Raw genomic sequence first — 22,970 nt, forward strand, 5'->3', positions numbered from 1 at the left:
CATCAATTCAGATGACTGGGGATGTGCAATAAGATAATTCTTTAACAAGTGGCATGAGAAGAAGCTCTATCAACCTCTTCTCGGCCAAGTTGAGAAAAAATAAAGGCTTCAACCATAGCCTACAATGTGACAGAAGTACCCACCCCATGACCTTGCTGATTTCACTGATGATATTATTTGAATCAGGAGACACAGACACTTCCAGTTGCAAAAATTATGCACACCCACATCACACATTGTGGAGCTGAAAAAATGGTTCCCGACATCAGCTGCACTCTGTTTCTTCTAATTATGCTAGTGTAATAATTGTTGTTGGGTTGTGTGGCAGGTGAGACTGTGCGCTACAACAAATAAACCTTCAGGGAGCCCGTAGATCTGCCTCTGTCATTTACTCACCTTAAGCACATGGAACATGCAGAGTCGTCATTTCAAAACCCTTTCCTCAGACCACTGTTTCTCAATCCTACTCCTGGAGGCCCACTGTCCTGCATATCTTCTATCTATCCTTGCTCAAAACACACCTAATTAGTGTGATTAACATGCTCTTGATTGAATCAGGTGTGCTCACCTAACAAAAAGTGCCACCGATGAGTTCAGTCAGTTGGATAGAGCAGGGAAAGATGGAAAACATGCAGGACAGTGGGCCTCCAGGAACAGGATTGAGAAACACTGCTCAGACTACTCTTTAGACAGCACTCATCCATCGCAGAATATCAACATCAAGGCCAAAATAATCAACAATATCCCTTCAGGATAACAATTCTTTCAAGGTGCTTAACAAGAGATCATATTACAATCAGTTTTAACTCTTACACAGCTAATCATACTGTATGTCCAATATGCATTTTCTACAGTTTTAATTACATCATCTGAAGAGCAGACATCGCAATAAACAAGTAAACTTGTTCAGTCTTGTTTAGCCATACTTCATGGCTTGCACTGGAAAGCACAATCGGAATGTGGGCATCTGCTTTTAAGAGTTTTGATTGCTTAATTTTAGGATTCTGTGTAGCAAGAGATTCCATGATTTGCACTTAAAATGACATATTTTATTTACAATTTTAACAAGAAATTGCTAAACAGTTTTGCACATTTTATACCTCAGGAATAAACAAGAAATCTTGCTCAGTCATAATTTGTTTTCCATTCAAATTTTGTTCAAAATATCATGACAGTATCAAACCATGAACCCAGCATCCTGTATCCCTATTCATCATGGGAAACAAGCACTTGGACCTGTCATTGTTTCCAGCACTTTTTAAAAAAAAATTGCTGCCCATGAAAATAAGATATTAACTTCTCATTCATTTACCTCATGTAATGATTCAATTGTAGCATGTGAAACCTAAATCCTTGATATTAATGGTAAGTGAACTCCAACACAGAATACATGTTAAAACAGTTTGTGTTACTAATTCCCTTTTCAGCAGCAAGACATTACTTATCACCACATTCATCACCACTAGGTGGCAGACTTGCAATACAGAAAATCTGTATAAGCAACGTACCATGCCAGGCAATTAAAACCTGTCAGAAACAATGCAATATACCACTAGATGGTACATTTCTGCTACAAATTGCTTTTCAAAATTACAAATTCAGTCATATTGCCAGCTCAGTATATATTTCCATCTATATACTTTGTGATGTCGCTTTCACACTGAGCAATAAGCTTCAAAGATATGCAACTTTCTGTGTCTGATAGGGGTCAGGTTTCACACATCAATAATAAGCTGCCCACTTCACAAAGCTGGCCAGTATGAAAGTGTGGCAAGGAAGAAGCCATCACTCTTACCTATCCTTCCCTATCCACATCCATCCCACTTACAAAGGCAGAGACCTTGTAACTCCTGATGTCCTGTTGCCTAACAACTTGTTGCTTATATCTGCTTCTCTCTCCTCTTCTCCAGGAGACTGCACCTGATATTCTCCCATTCATTGAGTCACTTATCAAGAACTCCCTACATAACCCCCATGCTTAAGGCTTAACTCTTGCATATTGCTTTGTACTTGACAATTTAGTCACACATTTGTGATCTCAGCAAAATGTTGTCACTGATGCTTCTTCATGTGTGATTAGTGTTGTCCTGCTCATTCAACTCTTTCATGCTGCTTCATTAGATGCAATTTTTAAGACGCTCTGGATAAAAGTGCCTGCTACATGATGATAATGTAAAGTAAAAAATGTGATTCTGCACCATTCAACTGTGTATTTGTTACTTTGGGAAAGTAACAAGTATAGTCTTTGGAGAGACTGCCCTTTGTAAATATATACAGAGCATACTTACTGAATGTAAAATTGATTAAACACATCAAGGGATTATACTACTGTGCAATCATGGTATTATATTAATGAATCAAGAGTAACTTCAGTCTTAAAGTGGTAAAACAGTGTATGCTTTCAACCTTAAAATCATATGTGTAGTATGTGGTTTTTACCAGTAGGTGGTACCAGTTCATTCTGCTAGTAATTCTGTGGCATTCTGTGACAAATACTTTTAAATATGGGTTACAACCTGTTGAAAGTGCCTAAATTGTGGTTGGTAAACAACATAAATGAATTATAAAAAGAGAAAAATAACTTAATACTATTGTATGTACCTATGTAATCTATTATAAACTATCCTTTCAGTGACTAGGGTACCAGCAGTTGCAATGCCTGAAAAAGCAGATTTGTGAGGACAAGATCCTTTTTAAAGGTATTAGTTGTCCTGATGGAAGAGGTAACACATTCACATTTTACACCTTGTTGGACTAACAGTAATTTATTTTTTTCAAAGAGCAACTGACCTTAAAGTTGAGAGAGGGGTCATTTCTGTTGTATGATCAAGGTTCACACAAAATTATCATAAACTCAAGATTATCATAAACTCAAGTATGTTGGTCCTTGATTTTGCTAGGAGGCTATTGTTGATTTTTTTTCTCTGGTTTGATGTTTGGAATTTGGTGGAAATAAAGAGTGAATTGTAAATGAACCATTAAGTACTGTATTGTAAATTTTGTCCACTCCCTAAATACCCAAATACCGCTTTTTTTCCTGATACAGCACTGATCTGTCCACTGGCCGCGTGCTTTGTATCCTTGAGGTCTTGAGATAGTTCTGATCAAACACATGCTAGATCCCATTAAACGACTGGCTCAACTTCGTCGGCAATTTGATTAGGCGTGCAGCAGTACTGGGCGTCCACATGATGTCACTGGTGATGAACAGGTGTGTACAGAAGCTAGAGGGTATCAATATACACCTCATCAATTATTTACAGACCCCTCCTAGAAAACTCTTCTTATGAACACTCCTGTTCTCTGGAGCCCAGTCAAGATGCAGCACCTCACGCTCATCTCATAGTCTGCTCTTCAGAGCAACGTGTTGTGTCCTTCCTTCTGTTGTATTTTATGTGAAATGTTCCCGCGCAGTGAGAAGTTTCTTCAAGTTATTCCCCTCATTGACTTTTCCTGTAATAAACCGGAGGCAGTACAGGCATTTGTGCAGAAAATGAAGATATTCTCAGTGAGAAGAGATTACCTAAACAAAAGAAGCAGCAATGAAGGATAAATAAAAACTAATAATGTTTGGTTTATGAGGTCCAAGCAGGTCTGACAGACCATGCAACAAAGCATTAATCCACATGTAAACCTTCAAATGATATTATGAAACATGCCCTTATGTGATCTGCATTTTGCCAGTGTGGTTTGTCATAAGCTGTGTTCTACCAAAGATAGTGTGTATTATGCACACACTTGACTGATGTGGTGTTGAGAAAATTATTACTCCATTACATTACTACATGTTCTCGTTACTTGCAGAGGTCATACAGAGACCCAGCACAGCATATGAGTTGGCTGTTTACCACCTTTTCTTGTCACAGCTGGTTTGTGAAACCTGTTCTGTGCACCTTAAAATTCATTTTTGCTGTACAGCTTTGTGTGCTGTGTCAGCAAGCTGTGCTGGAGGGTGAATTTCAACCACTGTCAACAGTGTGAGAGTCTCACAACCAAAATATTTCAAACTGTTGGAATTCAGCCCATTCTTCTAAGAGGATATCAGGCACTGCACTTCATGTAAGACAAGAGAATTGTCAAAGGTTGCCTGGCTGTGGACACAGACAGCATGCTAACCCTGCTGGTTAATTTCCCTGGATTGCTACCCTATCCTGGCTGGGGGCGGAATTTGCATGTCCATGGCAGATTGACATGCTTTGTGTACACAAATCTCCCTTATTCTACTCTGACACACTGACAGGACCTGTTGCTGGGACACCAGGGAAGGGGTGGAGTCAGAGAAGAGCTGAACCCCACACTGGCCCCTGGTGTAGCATCTTCCTCTGTCATGATGTGGCCCCAACATGCAGGCACGTGACGTTTCCTGTTCACACCTTGTCAGAAGAAAAGGAATAATAATACAGCAATCACTAAACCCAGATCAGATTCAACCACCTGTTGGAGGTTTATGGCTGTCTATCTCAGTGCCTTTCTGGTTACCTTTACAAAATACCTGTAAGGGAGACCACTAAAGAATTTTCCTAAGTTCTAATGGAAATGCATGGTTAATTAAGCTTTCATTTGCGTCTCATAAATAGCCTGTCTTTAAGATAGTTTACCTTATATAGACAGCAGTCAGAACCATTATCCACCTGATATCCTGGACAGTGAAGTGTTGCCTTTTGGGATTCTTGGGCTGCAAAAACTGAGATATTCCTTCCATCCCTACCCCTTCTCCCTGCTCCGCGACCCCTTCCCTCTCTCAGATATACATGTGCATGCATAATCGTGGCAAGCAAAATAAGGGCACTAGGACCCAGCAGCCACCTGCTCACCTAGATCCTCTGTCCCTCACAGAGCTACATGTGCTGCTGCCGCTGTGTGCATTCAGACTGCTTGTAGTAGGCGGCTGTGCATCCCCGTCTCTCCTCTCCAGCTCCCCCATTCCTGTCTCTGGCTTATCAGGAATGGCTCCCGAACGGCTGACTGCCCCAATCGCCACTGGTGGAACCCCGTCGGGAGAGCGTGGCCCTCATCCTGGACCTCCCAGCAGCCCTCACCACTTCCAGCAGCATCACAGAAGCCTACCCTCTCCCTGCATCTGAGTTTCTCTTACGCACAGGAAACTACTGGTTGTTTCTACTTGTTCTTCTTTTCTGTGGTTTTTGCTGCTGTGAATGTGTCACACTCCAGCTCTTCTCCATCTCCTCCTCTCTTTGGAGACTTCCTCTCACTGGTGAACCGGTGTGGAAGTTACCCTACACACAAAGCTGTGGTAGGTCGCACTTTTGTCAGTTTGTTTTAGTGGTGTCTTTTTTAACCGCCTGCTTTGGCACCAGAAAGAATGAGAGCGTAGCAGTCACTAAGGAGATGCTGCTCTGTCCTGGGCTGTTACCTCAGGGTCAAGAGATTTGTCAGTGGCCACCAGCAGTTGACACATCCAATCTCACAGAGACGGTATTGAGAGGCTGAGAGAAATCTTGTTGTCTTTGCCAGTTTTTTGCTGCTGTACTCTTGTGATCTGTTTGGATTTTGCCTCTGCCTTCAATTTGGTCTGGATTTTGCTCGTGATTGACTGAGAGTGGACTGAGAGTTGCCCAGTGCCAGTGGTGGAGTACCTGGGTGCGGGAGCCAGCAGTCATGGGCAACGCTGCCGGGAGCATGGAGCTGCCCCTGGGGCGGGAGGCCAAGAGTGTAACGGCCACCCCTGCCCCAGTGGCCCCACAGAAGCAGCCTGCACCCCCCAAACTGCCCATGCCACCAGAGGAGGAGCTGGAAGAGCGCTTCAGCGTGGTGCTGGTGAGTGTGTTGTCAGAGAGACAGACAGGGAGAGACCTACACACACATACACATACAGTACACACGCACACATAAAAGCAGATGCCCTCACTTGAGGTGTTGAGGGTCTCCACACTTCCAGTAAATACCCAACAAGAGCAGGTTTCGCAAATCACAATGAACTGTTCAATAGAATAGCAAGGCACATGTGTGCAAGTTTCACAGCACATGAGAAGCTTATTTACTCACAGGATCTCAACTGTGCATTGTATTGAAATCATTTCGGGAGGGGTAAGAGAGAAGTCAGAATGTGTACACTGAGTGAGGACTACAAAATGATGTGCTATCAAAGAAAACTGATCTTCAGGAATTACTCTAGTGAGTAACACTACCCTGATGTCTGTCTGCTTTTTTGTTAGACATGGAGAGTTTCCTCTTTGTTCCCTATTGATACAAGACATATATATAAAGCACCTGAATAAAGGTACAAATGCCTGGAAAAAGTTCTGAAGGATGAAATCACTCTTTTCCTCGGTGGGACACCTTTGGCATTAATTGGTATTTCACAAAGGAATGATTGGAACCCAATGTTTTGATGCAACTAGATTTTCTAGTTACACCCTACATACTTTTGCATGAAAATATTTGCCGTCTTTTTTTAAAAAAGTTGCAAAGGCTTAGAAGAGTAAAACATTAAAGAGCCTCTGTAAACAGTTCTTGAATGAACAACTTGTTACATTACAATCATTTTCATTATCATAATCATAATTCGTTACAAATGGATAGTACAATCATGACATAAGGTTAGAATTAATGTTCAGCTGTGTTATTTTTTGTCTTACTGTGACAGAGAAATGCATGTAATGCAAGATTGTGAGATGTTAGCAGCCGATTGTGAGATGTTAGCAGCAGGTGACATATCCTCGCTATTTTTAAATCCATACAATAGACTGGTTTGTACAACAATAACTGGAAGATACCTCAGTGCTGGATCCATAAGGCCTGCGGGGATAAGACAGTAATATAAGGCTTTCTTGTCATTGCAGTAAAGTTTTTAAGAAATGAAAATATGACATAGCTTTTGTCTCTGGTCAAATTTCAGTTCTTAACTAGCCCCTAGTTTCATGGGATGAAGTATGTATTCCAAGCTTAAAAAGCAGATTAAAAAATCGCCTGAGTTGCTTGCTTGAAGTTGAATGTTGAATATTCTTCTTAAAGTGAGCACTCCGTTTGAAATGGCTGCCCAGTAGCAGCGGTGTTTGTGCTATTTAGTTATTGCTGCTGGTCCACTGCCAGCAACATGGGAACATCAATTGCATTTCCCCTTTTTTCCTGCTTTGAAGGGCGGGGGGCTAAGTCAATGTTTTTAACTAACGGCTCAGTCATTTACAATGAAGCCAATCACAGTAATGGAACTCTTGCCAATGTGGGTGACTGTGTTTGATGTTCAGTCAGTTCATTGGAAAGAAAGTCATTTCTTCCATTCCTTTTACTGACCTTTAGCACATCCACACAGACACAATAATATGTACTGAAATAATGATTCAGCCCCGTGCCATGCTAAATTACTTCCCCACTTGAGTGTCCCTCAGCCATGAGGAGCCTAATTATTAAAGGAGGGCTGGCGGGAACAGGTGTGTTAGCATGTTCTTTGCAACTCAGATAAGTGCCATTGAATCATTTGGGAAGGTCCCCGCCCATGTCTGTCTGTCTGTCTATCAGAGTGGGCAGAGTGACAGCCAGTAGTGACAAGCACAAGATGAGTAACAACAGGCAGCATTAGTGGTGTGTGTTTGTTTCTGTGCAGGGGATTAACATCATGTAGCTGAACTAAAATACTTCTAGCATTTCAGTGGAGTTGCAGCAGTCAGCAGGCACATCAGAGATCTTTGAACATCTGAGTATAAATGCATGCCATAATGAATTTTACCACATCTCCTTGAAATGAAATAACTTCAAAATAACAAAAATCCAGAAACTGAACATTAATTGAAAGCGAATCATTTTTCTATCACTTTTTTCTGCCCCTCTTGTGCCTGTCGTGTCTGCTTCGAAGCCACACAGTCAGAGGTACAGCTGTGTCACAAAAAAACAGGCTCTCCACGTGAAGAAGCAAGTTCTGATTTGCATAAAATTCAGTTACAAATTCCCCAGATGGTTTGGTTCCATCTTTTTAAATTTCAACATCCTTTCAACTGGTTTTGTCCTTTAAGAGAAGTTCTAAGTATATAACAAAATATATAAATGTATAAATGCGAATATACCAATAGTGACAAGAAGGTATGGCATGATCATTGGCACATTGGAATGTAAATGTAACTGATGTCACGCAAAATTTCTTCTTGTTTTCCTTTATTTTGGTTTCCCTTTCCAGTTTTTTTCATCAAAAAGTATTATTGCATTATTCTGTTTTATATGGATATAACAATTGGAACCAAATATGTTCACCTTGTTTACTTTTTGTCAAGAATGTCTATATAGCAATAGAAGCATGATGACTTCCCTTTTTCACAATGATGTCATTTGTCTTTAACTGATTCATGAAGCTGAGCCAATTCCAAGAACTGCTCACTGTCTGAAGATACCAGACAAATAATATGAAGGTCACCTTTCTTTTCATTGAGACATTTGAAACAGGAAAAGAGAACCGCGATTCACAGGCGCATCATAGTCAGGTGGTCACTGGTGGTAGGAGAAAGCACTACATTATGTACTGTATATCCACCCAGTGAAATGCTGTGTGAATATGACTCTGAATTCAACTGAAATGACCTGCCCCCGTCTACTCTGGAGATCAGTAAAAAGAGCGGAATCTCCTCATGGCTGTGGGCTGCATGGGTCTATGTATTTCATCACAAAGGGCCGGAAATTTGGTGGCTTGAAGAGGAGGGGAGTAGGGGAATTTTGCCAGACCCAGAGCCATGGGGTTACCATGGGAGGATGGCTGCGTGTATAACAGCGTACAGAGCAGCATGTTGCGCAATGATCAGAGCCCAGTGCTCTGGATAAATGGTTGTGGGTTCTGTCCAGTCCCATTTTTTGCAAATAAACTAATAATCGAGTTAACTAAAGGAAATTACGAAGCAAATAAATGAGATCCGCCCCCCCCACCCAGACTAATGAACTAAGTTTACATTCCTTAATAACCTTTATTCTAACCTTTCTCACAGTTGCTCGCCGTTAAAGTGAATTATTTACTAATGATGCTATGACCCATATCTTATGCAATCTACTGAAATAATTCCTCTAAACTTCTGTTATTTCAAAGCGCCAGCCACAACGTGTAAATGTCTAACCCTTTAACATCTCCGACAAGTGTACAACATTCTCAGGGTTGAGGACTAAGCAACTGAGGACTAGAAATATGTGGGCATAAGTCTGAGGGATGTGGACTCTAGCATACCGCACATATTAATTTCCATACCTCTGCTCGGGTAATTTATGACTGTGACTTACAGTGTATTCTATGTGTATATATAATGAATTGGATTTTCGTAATTCAGTAGTGGTGAGGCAGTGGAGAGCAGCCAGTGGCACTGTGCAGGAGATGAGACTTATCTGCACTGAGGGCGGGAATGGAGAGGGAGGGGGCTCTCAGTGTTGCAGCGTTGCTCTGATTAATCACTCCACTTGCATCCTGACCACCCCCCCACCTGGTTATCTGTATGGGTATGTGCGTGTGTGCGTGTGCATGTGAATGTGTCTGTATGTTTAGGTTGGGGGGCATGCATTCCCTCTGACACAGCAGGAGTGCTGACTTATGTGAAGGAAGGCTTCCTGGTCCATCATGCTGCCGTGAATGTTTGGTGCTAAAGATAGATTCCCCCCCACCCCACACACACACACACACACACACACACACACACACACCACTGCTGAAAGTGCATAGCGAATCTTCCAAACGCCCTGCTCACTTTGCATGCAGAGCAGCCTGGTTGGCATTCAGGGTACCCGGTACAGTCAGCTGCATAAACTACAGCAGTAAAACTGTCCTGTCCAGGTCAGTCTGGGGACCTGCCTCTGTGGTGCAGACAGATTGATTATTTCAAATGACAGAAACTATTGGGTTTTGCTGAGCTGGCAACGGGGGAGGGGGGGAAATACAGCTACCAGAGCAATGCTGCATTTGATATTCTGAGAAGGTTTTGTGGATGTGTGGAGTGGGGGAGAGGGGCAGTTGAGGAAGACCAGATTTGACCTGCAGGTTCCCTCTCGATGCAAGGCCTAGTGCTTATATCTCAGCATTTGATTAATCTTAATGACGTTATAATTTGTGCAAAAGGTTAAGTTAATGTTCCTTTTTTGCACAATGCAGTTTCCATCTCATAGCCATGCCATGGCTGGATGGTTCCATTTACTTAAGTCACCCTTTCTTTAGCTGCATATTGGAACATAGCATCGTAGGCTCCTGAGGTAAGGGCTGTAATGTGGCATAATCGGTATGGGTTACAGCATTACAGTAAATGATGTTAGCTCAGATAAGCAGTGATGTCAGAACACAGAGCTACAAGCCCTCAAGTGTAAAGCGGATGGTTACAATATTGCTTTTGGGGGACAGAACTGTTTAGGAGTGTTCAGTGAGGATGTTCAATGCTGCTGGGTGTCTATTTATTCGTATAGGTATTTGTAGTTGTACCATTGCGCCCCAGAGGGAAATAGTCCATATGTATGTGTGTGTGTGTGTGTGTGTGTGTGTGTGTGTGTGTGTGTGTGTGTGTGTGTGTGTGTGCAGGTGTGTGTGCATGTATCTGACCCTCCAAGGATCAGTGGGGCCCTTTTAGCTCTGTGGTTCCGCTCGACTGGGGACAGGTGTGTGACAGTCAGCTTCTGCTCTGGGGCTCATGGAGGTATCCATGGCACTACTATGCACAATAGATTTTTGTTACCCGCAGTTCCATGTCACCAAGGTTCCATGCTGCCAGGGTTCTATTCAATGCTGGCTTTTAAAGGTTTCTCAGTACAGTGCTGAGTGAGATGAGGGCCGTTGCTGTTTTTGCAGTGATCCTGTACTTTTACCACAGTGTGCTAATATTCTTACATCTTTGTAGACTGGTAAAGTGCCTGTGTAGCCAAATTTCAGGTGCATACATGTTTTAGACTGATTTTCCCAGAACAGAAAAGTTCACTTGTAATGTAAATCAATTAACTAGAGTATTGTAATGTAGGCCTATAATAGCATCACTACCAATGATGGTATCAACCTGCGAATTTTGTGACATTTTGTCACAACTATTGCAACATTTAACAGAGAGATGGCATGTTTTGCTTGCTGTCTCTCTGAGTGAGTCCTGTCTCTAAAAAAGTTTGAAACCCCCATCCTGCCCTCTGTCACTGGAGGGTGCAAGATGGCTTTTTAATGGCAATTTCATCATGGCTATTTTGTATAACAAAGAGCATATAAAGAGAATATATGACACTGATCATTCAGTGAGCAGCTGTGTCCAATAGAAAAACTGTAGTGTTTCTTTCCCCTTCAGGGCTTTTTGTGGTTTCCTCTCTGTGTAGAGCATGGGGTGCTGCAAGGTCACACATGAAAACAGTTCCAGCATTCTCGTCGGTCAATGGCTACTGATGGGGCACACAGGGACATGTATGACTCTTCGTGACTCTTTGTATGTTTCACGTCGATGACCTAACATTCATTATTATTATTATTTGGTATGCTGTTAATGATGTGGCTAGCAGTCGGCTTGTGCTGTTTTGCACTGGTTGACTTGTCAAAGAGGCACTCCTCCATTCAATGGAGAGTCTATGTCAGGGCTGGGCTGCAATGTAGAGAATGTACACATGGCATGACTGGTTTGAGGGATACACATTCTGCTGTGCTATGAGAGTGACAGTAGTAGCCGGAGCTCCATTTAAAAGGTTCACATCATCACCCTGTTATTGTGTAGGCATTGTGTCGAGTCCTGAGGCATCCAATGACTGGATCATATGATGGTGGAGATAAGAATGCCCTATTGACAAAGCACAGCACAGAAACCAATGGTTGGTACAAACTGTGTGTGCGAATGCTTATAAACCTGTGTGTGTGTGTGTGTGTGTGTGTGTGTGTGTGTGTGTGTGTGTGTGTGTGTGTGTGTGTGTGTGTGTGCGTGAGGACCTGCAAAAATGCTGCCTCTCTCTGCTGAAGGAAGTTGGCCCCTGACCACAGTTCTCCTTTTTCAACTGCCAGATTTTGCCCCCACCTTCAGAACAGAAAACTGCCAACTGTCCAGAGAGCTATCAATTGCTATCTGTTAGTACTGGCTTCTTTCACTCGTGCAGGAGCTGAATAGAGGTGCTCTCAGGCTATTTTAGGAGATACTCTTGCAGCTGTCCAGTAGCTGACAGTGACTGATTGTGGTTATTTTGAGAATAAAAATGAAGACCAATCTAAAATGAGGAATGAAGTACCTGCCCCAGCCCCAGCATTTCTCTCTCAGTTTACCATGTTTAGTTCTTGCTTGTTGCATGTTATACTGATTCTAGCTTCTTGTGCACTGAGTTGCTATGAAGCATCATTATGTTATGGCCTGTTTACATTTAATCCAACAATGAAAGTACACGATATGGCCAAAAGTATGTGGACACCCCTCCTAATTATTGAGTTCAGGTGTTTCAGCCACACAGATTGTTAACAGGTGCATGACGGCTGGAGTGGTGCAAAGCTTGCCACCACTGGACTCTGGAGCAGTAGAAACGTGTTCTCTGGAGTCATGAATCACGCTTCACTATCTGGCAGTCTGATGGATGAATCTGGGTTTGGTGGATGCCAGGAGAGCGCTACCTACCAGAATGCACAGTGCCTACTGTAAAGTTTGGTGGAGGAGGGATAATGGTCTATGGCTGTTTTTCAGGGTTTGGACTAGGCCCCTTAGTTCCACTGAAGGGTAACATTAATGCTACAGCATACAAAGACATTTTAGACAACTGTATGCTTCCAACTTTGTGGCAACAGTTTGGGGAAGGCCCTTTCCTGTTCCAGCATGACTGTGCCCCTGTGCACAAAGCAATGTCCATAAAGACAGTGGCCTGCACAGAGCACTGACCTCAACCCCATTAAACACCTGAATGGGGACAAATTCCCACAGACACACTCCAAAATCTTGTGGAAAGCCTTCCCAGAAGAGTGGAGGCTGTTATAGCTGCCAAGGGGCAAGTCCATATTAATGCCCATGGTTTTGGAATGGGATGTTCAATAAGCTCATATAGGTGTGATGGTCAGGTGTCCACATACTTTGTGGTCATATAGTGTACATCTAAGGCCCAGAGGCAATTTAATTGCTGCTGAACACCTGCTAAAATATGTTCCTCAAAGTTAATTTCAATGCCAGCTATGGCTGGAATGAGTCAGATTGAGTCAGTAATGAACAGCCGGAAAAAGTAGCTTTTCATATCAAGCATATCACAGGAAGCTCATAGGGTATGGGAAGATTCCTCCCTTTAGTTAAAACACAGGTTGTATGCTTACAGGGATCTAAAGAATGGGTCCAAAGGTGACATATAAAGGGAAGCTGACAGTATGACAGTGAGTGTCAGACAGCTGTCATGAGGGCTGGCACACTCCCTCCCCATCTCTCTCTCTCTCTCACAAACACACACACGAATTCATGCACGCACACACACACACCCTAAATGGCTAAATTGGTAGGGTTCTCACAAAGGTGGTTTGGGCAAATTCTGCCCCTCAGAATCCTCCAACCCTTTTAACATAATTCTCTTTCTGTAATCACTTTTCCTCAACATCATAATTTTGTCGAGAAAACTTGTGTCTTACCTAGGCTGTTTCATCCCAATGTTGTAAATTTACAGAGATGCATTCTGTTTTGTAATGGTCCTTGAGTTCAATGAGTAGAGTGCCGGGAACTTAGAATGTTGCGTTTGCTAGCTGGGCTGCTGTTTTTCAGCAATTCAGTGTTGAGGGAGTGACTGTGTGTCTTAGCACCATAGACTATGAAAATGATCTCACTGGGTTTGAGACTCCACTTCTTCAGTGCTGTTTTTGAAGCACAAACCCAGATAACTTGCATAATAGTATTATAAATGGAAAATAGGAACCCATCAAGCCTGACTTTGCTGGAGTGGCTAAACTCGGAGCCCTGTGTAATGGGTGGGCTGAGAAAGGGGTAGAGGACCAGTGCAGCTGGTCGTCTGTCACCCTGACGCGGCTGGCCGTGGGTGTACTCTTTCCCCTTCTGTAGCAGCCAGCACGCCCCTTTAATCCCCCACTGCCTGGTGCTGCGTAGGCGAGGAGGCGGTGGTCACAAATCACATGGGCCCTTTCATCATCATCACTCTCCTTGTTACAGGCTCTGAGGCAGGTGGGAGTGAGTGATACCGCTGGCTTTGCTACTTCTCTGTGGGTTGGGCCCAAGGCCACAGAGTGCAACCTGTGTCAAGTGGATGAGTATGCAAGTGACTGTATGAATACGTTTGCCTGTTAGCATTTGCCTGTTTCTGTATGTATCAGTGCGAAAGACAGAGATAGTGTGTGTGTGTGTGTGTGTGTGTGTGTGAATAGGCGAATGTGCATGGAAGAGTATGTGTGCTGGTGAATAAATTAATATGTGCTGTTTTGTGACTGAACGAGTAATGTGTGTTAGTAGTTAGAGTTAGTGGGATAATATGTATATGAATTAATGAGTGAGTGAGTGCCTAATGTCTTTATGTTTGTCTGCATGTGTGTGTGTGTGTGTGTGTGTGTGTGCGCGCATGTGCATGTGTGTGCACACATGTATTTGTGTTTGTGTGTGTATGTATGTGAATCCGTATGTATGCCTGGCCAGAGGGAGAGGGCAGTCTCTGATCAATACGATCTAATTAACAATTAGTGCAGTCCTCCCCCCTCACTACAGACATTGGGAGGGGCTCCAGGGCCTGTTAAAGTGGCATGCCCCTAACTCACATTGAAAAATGATGTTGGGGGACCAAAACTGCTGCCATGTGAGCATGTGTGCTTGCTTTGGCAGATTCAGTCCATGATAGAACAAAAATAGATATTTCACTTCCACAGATGTTTAGCTCAGTTACAGACCCCTCCCTCCTGTCATGTGCTCTTGTTTTCCTTCAGCTTCTTCTTTTTGAAGTGAAACTGCCACATGGCAACGGCCGGAAGTACCATGTTGAAACCCACGGTCCTTCAAGTCCTTGCAAAAGTGGTCCAAAAAGGCTACAGCTCTGCTGACAGGAAACACTTTGACATTGTGTGATGGGTGTGTTTGTGTGTGTGCGTGTGTGTGTCTGTGTGTATGTCTGTGTGTGTGTGTGTGTGTGTGTGCTCGCGTGTGTGTGTGTGTCTGTGTGTGTGTGGGGGCGGTCTGGTCAATTGTTCCACTGCCCAGCGATGGTCAGAAGCCATGGAGGTAGTTAGGCCAGTTCATCTGATCAACAGGCCTTGTGCAGTCAATCCAGCAGCTTCACTCACAAGTTATTGATTGGGCCATAATTACAGTGGGTGATTGGCCAGGCAGGGGGCCTTGCCATGATTCTTTCTGCTGGATGGGAGCTGGAGTGTGGGGGCACTGATAAACATGGGCAGGGTGGCTCTACTGTTGCACACCCTGCCATGTGGGATTGATTTGTAAAGGCTGGATTTGTAAATGCACAGTGAGTACTTTGATAGCAATCAACGTAATTGGCTTTTGAGATATAGACTATAAATCTATAATTTATATAGTAAGTCAAAGTGTGTACCAGCATAATACTGCATAATTTATCCATTTTAAGTGATTCTGACAGTAACCCTTTGGCCACTGCTTTGCCAATCATGACTGCTGTTAGGCTGAGGCAAACGACCAATCAATGAATCATAATTTCCTCAAAAATCAAATTTATCCAGAACAGCAGTTGCCTTCTTATCCATAAAGTGAATATGGAGGTTACTGTAAATCTGTAATGCTGGAACTTCATACTCTTTGATGAAGTAACTCTAAAGTAAATAGCAGGAAATGATCCACTGTCATGGGTATCATACTGGGGATGGGGGGTGCAAAGCTGACTGAGACACGAGACAACAGACTTGCAGTGTTCAGACGGGGGAGGGCAGGGAAGGCAGGGTGGTGAGAAAGGGATGTGTTTTGTCCTTGAGTCAGAGTCTCCTGTCGCCTACCCCAATTTCGCACAGTGGAAGGGAGTGCGCGGAGCTATAATTAGTGCTTCTGGGGTGTGGGGGGCGTCATTATCGGGAGAGGGAGCTGCAGCCAGAGGCAGTGTCAGCGCGGATTGTCTCCTCCGTACCTGTGGGGAGGGAATATAGGACACTTGGGCTGTGTTAATATGCACGGCCCCAAGGGAGGCAGCGTGACCACGCATCCCAGGAGAAGGCATACACAACTGCCGCTGTCACCACTGAAGGAGTTATGAGCTGTTACTCGGGTGGGCATGAAAACCACAGCAAGCCCAGACAGATGAAATACTCTGGGTTGGGCAAAGACCTCTTGCAGAACAAGTTACACAATTAAAGCAGCACAGGATTTACAGTGCTCCCAAGGGATCTGTGTTGACCAAGTTATCCCCAATCACCATTTGTAGTTTTATCAAAAAACCAAAGAGCTGACTGACTATTGGTGTCTGTCTAAAATGTCTGAACTGAGCAATGGAAGAGTTTTAGTTTTCTGTATGTTCAAACTAAAGGGTCTGTTAGCACTGCCCCTGTGGCAGCAGTGCAACACCCAGTATGATCAGACTGGGAACTGTTCTCTATGAATTCAGAAAAATACATAATTTCTTACAAAGAAGAGCTATTGTTTGGAGACCTAAGTATGCGTACAGTCAAGATATCTGACAAACTGATTTATTCTGATGTTCCAGTTTTCATTTTTATTTTTTAAACATTGATTTCAGTAATTGATGAATTGCTGAACAACATATTAATTTCCTTTTTTTAAGTTTTCAAGCTTCATTGAGTTCCTATTAAAACTTAACTGAGATTCTGGCAAGGGTTCATTTAAATGTATTATTACCATTGTCGTTATATAATTTTGTAGACTTCAAGTGGTAACGTCAATACATCATTGTGAAAACAATGTTATTATTAGAGGAAAAATAATTGTTTCACCACACTTATAAAATACAATATGACCATGTGCCCTACTCAGTCTTCTCCGCAGTAATCTACTCACTACCATGAACCATGGCCTAAAAGCTGGGAAACTCCCTCTGTCTATGCTGATTCTGTAGCCACTAGTTACCACTGCAGGAACTAAACATTGAGTCATATCTGTCACTCTAGATTTTAGAGCAGAAATTGACACTTGCTTTTGGAGAGATATGAGATCACCTTTTTTCTAAAGCGTACGCAGTAAATACAATAATAGCCTACAAGACAGGGAGGGAAGTGATACTGGTCTGTGTGGAGACAAACAGAAGTCCAGTCAAATGTGAAGGGTACAGCATTACAGTATTACAGGAAACACATTTACCATGATGACTTCTCTCTCCATCTCCCTCTTACTCACTCATGCAGTCAGATGTCTTGCTTCTACTTGAGCAAAAGTTCCAGCTACCCATGGTGTTGCAACAAAACCTCTGAGGTCTCCAAAGCAGGACAATGGTACCTCTGGAATTCAATATGTGATCAGTAATGACCTCCAGGGATGACAATGACATGACTCACCAGCTTATTGTGAGGGGACAGGACTATCCTCTGTGTGTGCGGCTTAATGACGGCTCCCGGGGGCATTGATACATTATTGAAGGGATAATCATAGTAACTAGCAGCGCATGCGCTGAGAGAGAACCACATCATGAAAGGGCACCCACAACTGGGTTTACCCTCTAGTTCCCATAATACATGTATATCTACTTAGAGCTTAAGATTCGTTGTACTATTGTCTGGAGTATTTCAACAAGTATTTTAAACTAATCTAGACATAAAACATCCACCAACTAGATATCCCTGGGATGGGTGGTTTATAAATGCATAGTGTGTCTAACTAAGCATGTTCCCCCCAATACAACAGAAAAACAGACGTGAATTCTGCATGTGGGCTGGGATGACATCTGTGTTACCCTCTCCCTTTCACTCTCTCTCCCAAGAACTCCATGAACCTGCCGCCGGACAAGGTGAAGCTCCTGTGTCAGTATGACAATGAGAAGAAGTGGGAGCTGGTCTGTGATCAGGTGAGACATCCTTCCATTGGGGCACCACAGCTGGGGCAGGGTTTGAGAAAAAGTTCCTCTACACCCAAAAGATACAGTGCTTTTACCGTGAAAGAGTATGCTTAGGGAGGAGGATGAACGGTAAAACCTGGATCATAGGTCTTGCATTCGTCAGCGCATCTTTGTTTCGAGCGAATCCACCCATCGAAACCCTATGTGTGGCGCACACACACGAACACATGCACACAGCAGCCGGACACCCGTCACACTGCACCTGCGTCCTGCTGCGCATCTCATCAATATTGTACATTGCTGTGGCAACCGCAGCAAGCCAGGTGACTTCCCAAAGCATGGCAGGCGGCGTCGCAGATACACTGCTGCCATGGCAGCGCAAACTTGTTTTGGCTTTGGTTTCCTTTGCGTTCTCAAACTGGTGCTTACCTCACGTTAACCCTCACAACCTTGACCACGTCAGTGATGACGTCACAGCCATGATGTACCCTAGGTCAAGGCATTCTGAAATGTGCAGAGAAGTGCCAATATACTGCCCATATGAGCATACCGTGACAAAAAAGGGCTCATTTACTGTAACTTACTGGTAATTTTCAATTTTATTCACTGGATGAGCTCTTTACTCAATATTACCTTACAGTGCCCCAAAAGGTTATCACATCCCTTTCTGAGGCAAGGAATTCTCCCTACTTACACAAATATACTTAAACAGAGTGTTACCTGTAAAGATTCTTTCTAACAAAGTTAGTTTCATAGCTACGCCTATTAGAAGTTAATTCTGCTGCATTTCAAAATTACTCACAGTCATGAGGATGACACTGCCTCATACTGTTTCCTGTCTAGCAAGCAGTTTGCTTTTCACTTAATGACAGATAAGTGCCATGTGGCAATAATATCATCCTCTCTCTTTAAAGTTCGTATTCATACACCAGGCCAGTGGTGGCTGGTGAGCTGGAAACAGGGAAGCCCAAACATTACCTTTAAATCTATCATGATTTTCAACAAATAATTCACACAATAATCAACACCAATCAAGTAAACAGAGTAAATGATTATGCTCACAAAACAGCGCAGATTGTCTGTAGTTTGTGTGCTTGCGAAAGCTACAACGTGAGATTGTTCAATTAACAAGGATGGCATTTATCGATTTAAATTATGTTAAATGCTCATGACGCATCACAGCTTTTGTGAGGTCTGTGTTCTAAACATTATTGTTCATTGCACTCAACCTAACCTAAAAGTGTATTCTCAGTAACTTAATCCGATTTAACAATTTTGTAACAGAAGAAAGCTATAATGTCTAACATTTAAGAGAAATCTTTGGGATTACTTGCCACTTAATTATTCAAATTGCCATCCTTGTTAATTAAACAATCTCATGCTGTAGCTTTCACAATAGCACACAAATTTCAGACAATCTGAGGTGTTTCACAAGCATAATCATTTATTCTAATTACGCGCTTGGTGTCGATTATTCAGTGAATTATTTGTTTTATTTTTTATCAAGGAGGATAAAGGGGAACAGGTTGAAAGTAATGATAGATTTAAAAGTAATGTTTTGGCTTCCCCTGTTTCCAGCTCACCAGCCACCACTGATACACCCACAAAAAACATTCTGTACTTCACAGAATACTGGCAAACATGATGCACTGATAAACCCAATGCTGCTATTCTTGCCTGTACCTGGTGAACTAACACTTTATTATCACTGATACAGTTGGAGACCATGTACTCAGGCTCTTCATAAATACATAATACAATACCCCTGATGGCTGGTGAGCTCCATTAACTCACAAGGAGTCATAGAATAAAATGCACTGTAAATGAAATTTGATCAGATTCATTAATGCACATCAACAGCACTTATCGCTGTAGGCAGGAATGCTGCAAAGCTGTGGATATTTGCTCATTGCATGTGTATGTGTGTATATGTATATTTGTGTGTGTGCGTGTGGGTGTGTGTGTGTGTGTGTGTATGTGTGTGTGAGTTTGTGTGTTTGTGTGTGTGTGTGTGTGTGCATGTGTGTATGTTTACCTGTGTGTCTATCGGTCTGTCTGTCTGTCTGTCTGTCACAGGAGCGTTTCCAGGTGAAGAACCCTCCTTCTGCCTACCTGCTGAAACTCAAGAGCTACCTGGACCAAGGCGGGGTCACACGCAAGGTGAATGTCCTTCACCATAACCTCTGTGTCAGTGTGCTCTACAAAGATTTATACAAAAGCTGTAAGGATTGATTACAGACAATCTAGACAAAACTATGAATAACAGTGGAATCTGTGAACCTCTAACTTTTCCCTGACTTGCAAGGAAGAATCTGATTGCAACCCTCAAAGGATGAGGCAGTTTTGAACTTGAGGTTAATTAGACTTAGCTGTCATGTCTGGCTTTGGACCATCTCTCTCATAAATTGGTCTCTCGGGTGTTATACAGACCAACTAACGTTACAGTTTGTGAAAAACCAACAGACCATGTCCACAGTGTGTCCATGACAGATGTACTGAAACTTTTGGCATCACTCTGACTATCTCTATAACCAAGTGATATCATTTCCACTTATTCTCTCTTTCCTCGTAATATGGAAAAGTCTGATATTTTATACAGTCACAATTATGAGTAACTTTAAGTTCATCAACTTTCTATTTACTGTTAATAAAACTGCTTCCATCTGAACATAGAATAGAACAATTAAAGCCATTAAAATTTATTAGTAACACCATTTCAGTCGTTCTGTGAAAAATTATTAATTTCTCATGATTCAGCTATTCTTTGGAGGTCCTTAGGATGCTGTCAATAAGATTCTCTGAAAAATAAAGAAGTATCTCATAAATGAAACCCTTGGAAAATCTTTGACTGGCCAGACCCTTCTCACACTATGCATTGTCTTTGAGTTCAAGTGTAAAATCTTATATTTTCTGCTTCCACACAAGTATTCACAATGTTTAGAGGGAGCAATCAAAAGATTCAGGGCCTTAGCAACCCTAACTGTTTACCTTTGGTGAGGTGCCATACTGACCAAAAATATTTTTTCTTTCTATTTTGCCCATGAGCACTTGCATGCTTGTGTGAGGTACAGTGGCGCGAAGCAATCCTGATCTAGATCAGTGATCTAATTTGCTACTCCTGCCTATTTCTGTATTGACCGCCATATTGGGAGAATTTAATGGTGGCTGATGCAGAAAATTCCCCTGTAGACAGAGTGGTTACTGTCCATCTAGTAAACAGTTGAGACCAGAGCATGGTCTTTACAAGTCTAATTTATAACTAAGCAGTATCTTTAACTTAAACACTCTCTTGTGTTTAATTATTTAAAAGAACAGCCCTAAGTGTTTCTGAGGGCTATATTTAATAGTTCCTTTTTGCTGTGTCAGTTTAAGAGGCGTGTCCAGGAGTCAACCCAGGTCTTGAGAGAGCTTGAGATCTCCCTGAGGACCAATCACATTGGGTGAGGACTGCACTGCTGCCCTCCTGCTTTCCCATCATCCTCTTGTACTCTTAATACCCTCCTGTGATCCTTAGTAACCATTACTTCCATCACTGTCTGTACAATCTTTGGTGAGGACAGTATTCTTGGAAAGAGAAATGAATTAATCATTATGGCAGCATATTTCAATGTGTTCAGCTTTAGCACTTTACCCCTAAAGGTGTCATCCATTACTGGTTACACAAATTGATAGGACAAATATGTCAATGACATCATACTATGAGTAAATGACACGTACAATGTAACATCTACCTTACTATTCTCTATAATACAACCTTCACATATATGACTTATACATGATGAACATCGAAGGAACAACTCTAATATAAATTTCAATGCATTTGCTATGCCATTTTTTGTTTAGTCCATAGAAAAGCAAAAATCACACAGCCTTGACCTAACCCCATTCAAGAAAGATGTGTTATAGATGTTGAACCTCTTCTGTACATGAATTCATCAGACACTCATACTGTAGCTCTTAATGTTAATGTTATTGTCAATGTTTTAGCTGTTAATGTTGGCCCAGTCAAGGCAGTTATAAAAGGTCTAAACTCTTCTCTCTGTTTCCTCAGTTGGGCCCAGGAATTCCTCAATAATCAGAACAAAGGTCTGGACGTGCTGGTAGACTACCTGTCCTTCGCCCAGTGTGCTGTCACGTGAGTGCCAACCTTGGCCAAGAAGATAGTAAAATCTACATCTACATCTTTCTCCTTCCATTAAAAAGCATAACACAACACTTCCAGCTTTGCTGCTATGACACTGGTCCTCACTGATTGTTTGGCTTAGATGAGTCAATGAAAGCCTTGAAATAAGGAAGCCCAGGAGATGGAGAAGGAGAGGGAGATGTGCCTTAGTCACAGTGAGAGCATGTTGAATGTCCCTGTTCCAGAACTTTACTTGCTTGTGTGTATGAATGCGTAGGTATGACATGGAGAGCATGGATAATGGGGGATTACCAGCAGACAGGGGAAAATCCCTGGACAAATCGGTGGAAGACCTGTCCAAGAGTGCCAGTAACTCACCTACCCATGGTGCCTCAAAGGCTGCCCGTGCCCTGACGGTCCGGTGAGTGCGGTGCCTGGTTTGCTGCGCTTCTCTGCGTTTGCAGGGGTGCTGATGTCAGGCAGTGAGGGTATCTACCCCTTCCCCTCAATTAGTCCTTCTGTGATCATGCTGCTGCCAAGGAACAATGTAGAGATATGGGCATGGCAGTGGACCCCACCCACTTCTTCTTAGACCATTCCCTCTCAAAATGAGTCTGATCTTGAGATTGTCTATCTCTTTGATTGACCTCAGGCTACTGTTGGATCAATGCAAGAGGGCAGCAGACTGATTAGTGCAGAGATTAGCAGACCTGTTTGCATTGGCCTTGTGTTTTAAATGAGTCGTTCGTGACCAGCAGTGCACAACAATTGAAAATACATTGCATCAGAGTGGATGCTGGGAGAGGGAGTGTGAGAGTTCATGCATTCTGTTTGAAGCATGACCAACCAACCAGAGAGCAAGGGCTAAGCCAGGCTGGGATAAAAAAGGCACCTCCTCACACAAAGTGAAAACAACTTTGAAATTAGTTTTGTGTCATTTCAGGAACTTTCCAAATGACCTAATTTATGAGATTTCTGTCATTAGAAGATTCTCATA

At 42.6% G+C, this 22,970-nt stretch overlaps 1 protein-coding gene across 3 annotated transcripts in view; it reads left to right on the forward strand.

The window, feature by feature from the left end:
* The first annotated feature begins 5,418 nt into the window (after positions 1-5,418).
* LOC118781393 (formin-like protein 1) overlaps positions 5,419-22,970 on the forward strand; it is a 31,422-nt gene continuing 13,870 nt past the window's right edge. Inside the window, exons 1-6 of one of the 3 annotated variants that reach the window (XM_036534425.1) lie at positions 5,419-5,778; positions 17,776-17,859; positions 19,927-20,010; positions 21,217-21,290; positions 21,902-21,985; positions 22,251-22,394. In XM_036534425.1, coding sequence (XP_036390318.1) covers positions 5,620-5,778; positions 17,776-17,859; positions 19,927-20,010; positions 21,217-21,290; positions 21,902-21,985; positions 22,251-22,394 — 629 coding nt within the window. In that variant the 5' untranslated portion in view covers positions 5,419-5,619. The remainder of the gene's footprint in view (positions 5,779-17,775; positions 17,860-19,926; positions 20,011-21,216; positions 21,291-21,901; positions 21,986-22,250; positions 22,395-22,970) is intronic. The other 2 variants (XM_036534416.1, XM_036534434.1) reach the window with 2 other exon arrangements.

This window comes from Megalops cyprinoides, chromosome 1, assembly GCF_013368585.1.
Source record: "Megalops cyprinoides isolate fMegCyp1 chromosome 1, fMegCyp1.pri, whole genome shotgun sequence".
In the NCBI taxonomy this organism is placed as follows: domain Eukaryota; kingdom Metazoa; phylum Chordata; class Actinopteri; order Elopiformes; family Megalopidae; genus Megalops; species Megalops cyprinoides.